The sequence below is a fragment of the Trachinotus anak genome, unplaced genomic scaffold (genome assembly GCF_046630095.1).
Source record: "Trachinotus anak isolate AG129_WGS33_773 ecotype Australia unplaced genomic scaffold, CSIRO_AGI_Tana_v1 ptg000039l, whole genome shotgun sequence".
In the NCBI taxonomy this organism is placed as follows: Eukaryota; Metazoa; Chordata; class Actinopteri; order Carangiformes; family Carangidae; genus Trachinotus; species Trachinotus anak.
The window spans coordinates 780,001-788,954 of NW_027273890.1; the positions used below are offsets into that span (position 1 = coordinate 780,001).

The following is an 8,954-nucleotide window of genomic DNA, read 5'->3' on the forward strand; positions in this document are numbered from 1 at the left end:
TCTGGTTTCTCTAATCAGCCTGACTCCATACAGTCATTCATCTGTGCTCCACCAATCAGAGCAGCTCCCTCCTCTGCTCCACTTCTCTCCACACAGCACATTTTAACCCCGACCACATCACTGTATGTTAATGTGTTGCTGTGCTTGTTTAGAGAGGTTGATGTGAGGTCAGTGGTTGGGTCTCTCTGTGCCACTTCACTGTCTCTGAACAGTTTCTGCTTTAGGGTTAATCTGTAGACAAACTCCCATATTTGCTCTTTGGTAGTTTAATCCTGAACAATGCATCATGTCTCATTAGTTGATGTATGTTTTGAATATAAAATATGTCTATAAGTCACTATAGTTGTCGAGCTGTTGAGTTCTAAGCACGATATAATATGTCCCTCTCAAATGTAGGTAAGTGAATATAGAGTAATAAGTTCAGTATTCTCTCTTTTTGGCTCTGTTTTGGTCTCCACCATCTCCTGAGGGAAACATGTTTAGCTGCTAACCTGCTGTTAGCCATGGTTAATATGTCAGTATTTAATTTTTACTCCTTTGTCTGTCCAGTGTTCACCGTGGCCTGATGCCCTGAGTCTCAGCTCCACCCACAGCAGCTGCAGCACTCCGTCTCCAGTTTACCACAGCTCACCAGTCTCCTGTAGTTTCACAGACGGGTGAGTCAGCAGCTCCCATCCTGTGTTTAGTCCTGCCCACCAGGAACACTCATCACTGCCGAGGAGCACGAACTTCTACAACCTGTGCTCTGTAAACAGTGAAAAGCAGATGTTATCAGTCAGAGATCAGACAGGTGTTTCAGAGAAATACAGACAAAACACTCAACCAACCACCTCCACCTGTTCTTTCTTCCTTGTGCACGTCTCTGTAGCAACTGCTCTCCAAACCAGCAGGGGGAGCTGCTCGTGGCCGGCTGCTCTGATGTAAGTAACAGGGAGCAGTGCAGTGTGAAAGTGTTAATGTTGCTCTCTTATTCCCTTCGGGCCATTATTTGGAGACAGTGGATGCTGTGCAGCTTTTCTCATTTCAAGGGCTCTTCTTCTTTTTGACATGTAGCACCTTCTGCCATCGTCCTCGCCACAGAACACGCAGCAGTGGCTTCACCGTCACAGGTTCTCGCCTTTCTCAAGGCTCTTCTCCAGCTTCTCAGGTAACGGGGGCAAAGGTCACAACACATTTTGATCCAGGGAAAAAAATACTGGAATGAATCTGGGATTAAGTGCCAGCTGAGAGTTTTCAGGACCTGACCTCTGTGTAAAATCTAAAGAGGCCGGTGTGATTTCTGTTGATGTGTTTGCAGTGTTGTGGAGCAGTGAACTACATCTGATTAAACTACATGTTGCAGCAGCTTCTGTTAGTTCAGCTACATTCGTATGTGCATCATGACTCAAGCTGTTCAATTTATTTTTTGCTATTTTTTGTGTAGTTAAAAACCTGGAACTACAAACAGGTTTGGGTCATAAAGGAGATGAATGATTCGTATTTTTATTTTACCATTGTTCCCGACTGTAGTTGAACCTGTCCTCTTTCATCCTGACCCGTCTGAAGGCGGTCACCACCTCTCCCCTGACCTCTGAGTGGTTCATGTTCAAAGGGCAGGAGCTGCTCAGTCATCATGAGTAAACCTCCTGAATCTCCAGCTGTTTAGCAGTAACAGCTCTTCCCCATGAACAGTGACAGACTTGGCAACACGTCGGCTCTTTGTGCACTAAACTCAGTTTAGAGGGATTTTCTGCTGCCATGTGACTTTTTTATGTTATATTTTTGTTGTAATTTCATTTCTTTTGTTCATCGTCGAATGGATCTTTTTTTACAAAGTAGTTTGAACCACTTTTTCTAAGTAGCTTTGGTTAAACACACTAGACTTAGTTCATCTTCCTCCAGTGTAAAGAAATTGGTAGTAGTCTGCACAGCTGTTTGTCCAATCACAGACCAGAACCAGATTCTCTGCTGTTGCTACAGGTGCTGATCTGTTGCGGATGAGCAGGGAGGATCTGATCCAGATCTGTGGCCCAGCAGACGGCATCCGCCTCTTCAACACCATGAAAGGAAGGTGAGACATTCAGATGAACCAGGAGGAGACACAGCCTGGTGAACCTGCAGCCTCACAAAGCACTGCAGGAAGCTTGGTGACCGGAGCCTGGTTGGTGCTGATTTGTTTATAGACAGATGGATACAGGGATAAAAAGCTGAGGTTAATCAGGTTTTTATAAAGATATGACTCAGTTAATATGATGTTACAGTCTCTTCCCATAAAGGTCATCACTGTCACAATGATTCATACTTAGTCAACAGCACAAATCTGCGTCTCATCAAGTTTAAGTCTGCGTGATTTACGCTGGTTATCGGGGGTGGGGGGGCATTGTTCTCTGTCTGTGCAGCCGCTAAAATCCAGATGTGAACACGCTCCTCTGAGCCTCCTTCATGTGTCATCATCACAGAGGAGAGTCCTTCACAGACTCTCTCACCCTGGATTTGATAATAACATTAAAGAGCCAAGTGTTCACTTCAGTCGGAGCAGGTCACATCAACAACCCACTGCTTGTGGAAGTCTGCTGTTATAAGTGTTGGTGTGAAGACGAAGGATCAGGACAGCAGAGGTTTCCAGCTGCTGAGACAACGTCCACCAGTCTGCAGCTGGTTCTGGTGCCTGTGTACTGCAGACTGGTGCAGTTGATGCTTTGTAGTCTTAAATGCAGCTGTCAGGAAGGTTTAGTGTCGAGTTAGACAGGACGTGATTCTCTTCCAGCACCAGAGTTACAGTCTCTACTCATATTTCCCAGGTGTATACAGCCCCGCCTCACCATCTACATGTGTCAGCAGCAGGCAGGAAACCGGCCTCCCATCAAGCCAGGGGGTAGAGACAGTAAGAGCACATACTGTGTCATATGATTCTTACTACGTGTGCATGTGTATGAGCACGTAGAATAAATAAGATCAATGCTTCAAATCTAATTTCGACTGGTTGCTCTGTTTTCTGTGCAGTTAATTCTGACCAGATATATATTTTAACGCTCAACATTTTTGATGTGTTTCCACTTTTTATACCTGGAATATGATGAAATATTATAATTCACTGTGGAAGTTGTGGAATATCAAGGCAGGAGGGGAAAAAATTTGAATCAGAAAAACAAATAAAATCACAAAGAAAAACATGTTGAACATCAATAATATGATTTATTATTTCATGGAATTTATTTGTATAGCACATCATTACAAGCAGAGGTCACTCATCTGCTTAAAGGAGAATAAAACAGTGTAATAACAGTATAAAAATCCAGATTATAAAACAGATTATATCTCATTAGAGTGCAGGATTAAAAGATTAAATGAGTTTGGACAGATGTAATTTCCACTGGGGGCTGGTTCCACCAGGGGGCAGCACAGTGTTCAGTTTCAACTCACTGACCAGCTCCTGCAGGCTTCAGAAATATCCTCAGGGCTCAGACCACTCAAGTAAAACTTTGAATTCAGTTGTGTATCTGACCTGAGGTAAGTCACAGACCTGAGAACTGGAGTCTGCAGCCTCTGGAGGAGCTGCAGCCGTCCCATGGTCTTATCTGGTCACAGAGAGGGCAGCGTGGCGAGAGTCGACTCTCGTTTCTCTAGGTCTCTGTTAGACACAGTCTCTGACCCTGTCTGTGTTTTTGAGACCTCAACATTTAGACTTAGTTGTAGCGTTGATGTGGTCACTGAAACTAAGATCCTCCGTGATGACACTGAGATTTTTAACATGGGTTGAAGTCTTTAATGAAGTCTGTTCATGCAGGCCCTCCTGTCTCCTGTGTCCTCCCTGCAGTCTACCACGCTCTGTACCTGGAGGAGCTGACACTGGTGGACCTGTCTGAAAAGATCGCCATGCTGTACAGCATCACCCCGCAGCAAATCACACACATCTACAGACAAAAACCCACTGGGATCCACGTCTTAGTCTCTGACGAGGTACCTGTCAGTCCCTGTCTGAGAGCCCAGGCCTGGTCAGTGCTGCTAACATGACATCATGGTGCTGCAATGGCCAATCACATGAAACCATGTTCCTCCGACTGGACCCCTGGGATCATATTTCACTTTCTCTCCAGTACATTAAACGCCCCCCAACCAAGCAGTTTTAATGCAGGTCAAACGTCTGTGTGAGTGCAGCCACGGCTCAAACATGTTGTCGTTTATAGCTAAGGTGGCTACATGTGTTAGCTCCTTATGTTCTGACCCTGCACAACTACAAATCCATGAACACAGATTAAAACAGAAGAGAGGGCCAGGTGAGCAGGAACAGGTGAGCAGGAACAGGTGAGCAGGGTCATGGAGCTGACAGACACCTCTAACCCTCCAGAGATTATGACCAGGAGGTTTTTTTCTGACCCTGCTCTTTTCAGCAAAGTCGACATCAGCCACAAACTAATCACCCAGACAACTACTCAACTACATTTAGAGGAAACATCGTCCTCCATTAATTTAATTTAATTCTTGTATCATTACTTGTTGATAATAATAATCATAATAATAATGATAATTATAATAATAATATACCCAGTATATTTGACACGACTTTCACTTTTGATGACTTGACATCAGTAAAAGAACAGAATTATGGTCAGTACTTTATATTGTTGTATCATTACTTCAGAAAAGGACTGAAGGTCGTCTTCCAGCGCTGTGAGGCAGAGACCGTGACCGGCGAACCTGGATGTGAATAATGATGATATTAGTAACAGTGAGCAGGATGAGCCTGGTTGTTACAGAGGGTGGATTCTGCTCTGTTCACACTGGTCACTCTGTTTGTTTCAGATGGTGCAGAACTTCAGGGAGGAAACAAGCTTCATCATCAGCACTATCAGAGGTAATTATTCTTATCATCAGACTGTAATATCACATCTCGCCACCTGGTCCTGCTCACCTGGTCCTGCTCACCTGGTCCTGCTCACCTGGTCCTGCTCACCTGGTCCTGCCCACCTGGTCCTGCTCACATGGTATTAACAGGTGTCTTCAGTGACATGTGGTCAGATCTCACTCACTGCTTTATATGCAAATAAGCTTGTATGTGTTGTCGTCTTCAGTCAGTCTTACTTTGACAGACGTGACAGTTGTTTGTGTTGTGTTTGTGTGTGTGAGAGAGAGAGAGAGAGAGAGAGAGAGCACAGCTCTACAGTGAAGTTTTATCCATTAGAAACAGTTATATTTTCAGATCATTATAAACTGTGTTGGGACCAATCAGCCTGTGTCAGAGGACGTTGGTAGAGGAGGCGGTCCTTCAAAAGACCTCAGTAGAGGAGGCGGTCCTTCAGTAGAGGAGGCGGTCCTTCAGTGTGACCAGGACACATTCACGTTCAATTCAATTCAATTTAATTTTATTTGTATAGCGCCAAATCATAATCTACATTATCTCAAGGCACTTTACAGGGTCAGGTCAAGACCTTACTCAGGGTGGGGGGGTCTGCCTCGACCGGTTGGGTTTAGGAGGAGAAAGAGGGGGTGGGGGGAGGAGAGAGTAGAAAAGACAGAGAGAGAGACCAGGAACAGCTGTGTAGGTAATGGTGTTATCAATAATAATGACAGAAACAGTGGTTAATGATGAGTAGGTGTGAACAAGCGTGAACAGGTGTGAACAGGTGTGAACAAGCGTGAACAGGTGTAAGCAGGTGTAAGCAGGTGTGACCAGGTGTGACCAGGTGTGAACAGGAGTGAACAGGTGTGACCAGGTGTGACCAGGTGTGAACAGGTGTGAACAGGTGTGAACAGGTGTGACCAGGTGTGACCAGGTGTGACCAGGTGTGAACAGGAGTGAACAGGAGTGAACAGGTGTGACCAGGTGTGAACAGGTGTGAACACTGATCTGTTTAAGTGATCTTTTATTGGAGTGTTTTCTGTTGTGCAGATGAAAACACTGACGGCTTCCACGTTGTGTTGAAATGAGCAGCAGATACTCAGGAGATTCTTCTATCAATGCAGCTGTATAGATTGTATGTAAACCTACATTATGTGACATTTATTAAGATTTACAGTAAAATGCTCAGTTTACTGTTGACTAAGTGTTTTTGCTTAGTTCTTTAATTTTCTTTATTTGTATTTGTGTCAAGTTACTGATTCATGTTTGATATACTTTGTAATTAGTTGTAACCAGTGGTGTATTACTCATTCACATGTGCGTACATTTTTGCTTAAACACCTATAAATGCAAGTTAAATGCTGACTGTCATGATAATAAAGCAAAGTAAATGTCACACATCATCCTTCAGACAAATATTAAAGAAAAATGAACAAAGTGTTTCATGTTGTGTTATGACCCTGCTCTGTTTTACGGCTGTCCTCTATAAGAGCTGCTGTGCTCTGTCATATGCTGTCTGTTTTTGTTGCTGAACATATAACACAACATTTTAAACAATTCAGATGTTTTAACCCACTGAAGTTAAGTGTACAGTTTCAACAGGGCCACTGGGCTGCAGTTTGAAACTATGATTTTGACTTGTTGTATCTTAAGTGTATTTTAGTCCAAATAAAATATTTTGCACTGTTTTCTCTGTCACTGGTTGGAAGTGGGCGGGGCTCAGTTGAAAAATGTGATGTCATACTTTTAAGCACCAGCCAAGATTAAGCAATGTTGAATTCACTGTGTGGAACCACAGACTGATTATAAACCTGGACGTAAACCCCTGAGGAGCCTTAAACCTTCATTCTCTCTACTGACCATCAGGGGGCGACTCCACTGGTTGTAAACAGAGTCTGATTGTATTGAAGTCTGTGGGAAAATGTTTCTATTTCTCTCTGATTTTTTACCTCAGTAAACGTTTTCCTGATGAGTTTATGTCTCAGTCTCTAGTTTCAAGTCTTCTTCAACACAACATGATGTTCACTTTAAAATTATGATCCATTTAGAGGAAAATAGACCATAAAGCAGGGGCTGCATTAGGGCGGGACTACCGTGTGATTGACAGACTGAACCTGACAATCAGGATAGAGGACAGAGCAGGTCAGATCCACCCCTCAGTCCTCCTCAGCTCCACCTTCTCCTCCAAATATGGTTTCTTCTGGTTTCAAAAAACCAAGATGGCGACAGACAGACTACAAACTGGAGGCTTCAGAACAGCAGCTCACAACCCAGTGGTGACGTGTCACTTGTGTGGAATGGCTGGTCTAAATAAATATTTATATTTATATGACGGGAACAAATGAACCTTATTCCAGGGTTTTCAGGACCTGCCTGATGCTGTGTGTGGTCATTACAAATACTGGGTGGTCAGTGATGTTTCAGCTGTGAAGTGTAAGTTCTAAGAATTATGCAAATTAGCGCCTTGTTGTTCTGTATCTGTTCAGACAATGTGAGTACAAATACAAAAATGTTGCTCCCACCTGGAGCCAATGTTTCTATTCAATTATTTCCCTAAATGTAAAAAGTGAACACCCTTTGGTTTCTACAACATCTTCTGAAAGGTGTATTTCCTGTCTATAATCGGGCTTTACAGGGTTAAATGTTTTTAAAGCCTAACAACAGCAATGTTTCAAGTCAGAAAATGATTTTGAGACATGTAAGAATGATCTCTTTATTTTTTCTGGACTTGTAGACGTGAGCCATTTATATTATGGTACAGTGAAGTTTAGTGTTTCATCAGTGTAAAGCAGCACTAAACCCAAGGTACAATTGAGTTTGATGGTCATGTCATTAATTCTGAAGGTGTTTACTCGAGAATCAAAATGAAAATTTGACCTGATGATGGCACTAAGTTGAAAGTTCAGAGGTCGAGTTAACCATCAGTGTTTGTTGACCGTTGTTGATGGGCTCTTACACGTGGCCTGTACAGAGAGTTATTCCATCTACAAAGCAGCTGAAAGCCAATTTTGTTCCTGAAGTTAATGAGAAGTTCCAGTCTAAGGTTATTAAGACTCATGAATAATAAGAGCAGCCCTCCAGCCTCACCTTGTGTGTGTGTGTGTGTGTGTGTGTGTGTGTGTGTAACTGGGACCCTCTAAGATCTCTGCTGCTGTCCACACAACAGCTGGAGAGAGAGTTCATTTCTTTTCCAAAGCCAGACCAGCAGGAAATCAAGGGAAGGAGGGCGGAGCCTAAGAACACCGCCTCTACTCGCCACAAATGTCAGATTCCAAGTGTATAACCTTTCTTTCTGATTTACCCAGATAATGAGACAAAACACACTGTAGCTTATCTCCTTCAGACCAGTCTAGTCTCCTCAGTGTGTGTGTGTGGCTTCATGCCAGGACTTCCGCTCTGGTCTGCAGGGATAAAATGCCATCCTCTCTCATGTCCTCTGCGTTTAATTTAATCTCCTCTGAGCTCCTCGCTGCAGGGCCATTCACATAGATTCAACTATTGTTGAATCCATATAAACCATAACTGGACGTCAGTATATGGATGTAAGCACTGAGACAATGTGCTCCAGCTGGTTTTTTTTGACCACCAAGAGTCTGATAGTGAAGGGTCGTCTGGAGCGGGGCCGTCTCCTGCAGTCACCTGCAGGGCCACTAGAGGGCAGGTGTGACCCATGCAGACAGACTCACTCACTACAGGCTGCTTTGCAAATGACTAAATATTTATCAAACCACACAACGTTGTTTATTTCTCTTGATTCTCTTATTTGATGCTATAATTGCTGTAAGACTTGTTTACGTGCACACGAGCACATGAAGAAGAGGAGGAGGGTGTTGATCCTGAACTGGGGGTAATCCCGTCGTCTGGGGGCTGGTTTGCTGGTTGACATATGGCACTTATGTTGCTCTCATCACTCCTGTCAGAGCTGTGATAGCCAGAGGCTTCTACAACTCCAGATTGACACACCAGGCTTAGTCACTGCAACCACTCTCCAGTACAACACTACAAGGCTCTGTCAGCCCCCCCCCACATGTCTGCACAAAGGTTGTGTAACTGCAGCTGCATGGGCAGCGGACACACCAGTGGTGCTGGGGTTGCTGTTTGTCTTCATTTCATAATTCATCTGCATGCAACTGCA

At 43.8% G+C, this 8,954-nt stretch overlaps 1 protein-coding gene across 3 annotated transcripts in view; it reads left to right on the forward strand.

Annotated features, from left to right (window-relative positions):
* tfcp2l1 (transcription factor CP2-like 1) overlaps positions 1–6,507 on the forward strand; it is a 15,298-nt gene extending 8,791 nt beyond the window's left edge. For 2 of the 3 annotated variants that reach the window (XM_071472468.1, XM_071472470.1), the window contains 8 exons: positions 550–656; positions 869–920; positions 1,054–1,147; positions 1,960–2,050; positions 2,781–2,863; positions 3,767–3,939; positions 4,783–4,834; positions 5,870–6,507. In XM_071472468.1, coding sequence (XP_071328569.1) covers positions 550–656; positions 869–920; positions 1,054–1,147; positions 1,960–2,050; positions 2,781–2,863; positions 3,767–3,939; positions 4,783–4,834; positions 5,870–5,907 — 690 coding nt within the window. In that variant the 3' untranslated portion in view covers positions 5,908–6,507. The remainder of the gene's footprint in view (positions 1–549; positions 657–868; positions 921–1,053; positions 1,148–1,959; positions 2,051–2,780; positions 2,864–3,766; positions 3,940–4,782; positions 4,835–5,869) is intronic. The other variant, XM_071472469.1, reaches the window with a different exon arrangement.
* Positions 6,508–8,954: the final 2,447 nt, after the last annotated feature.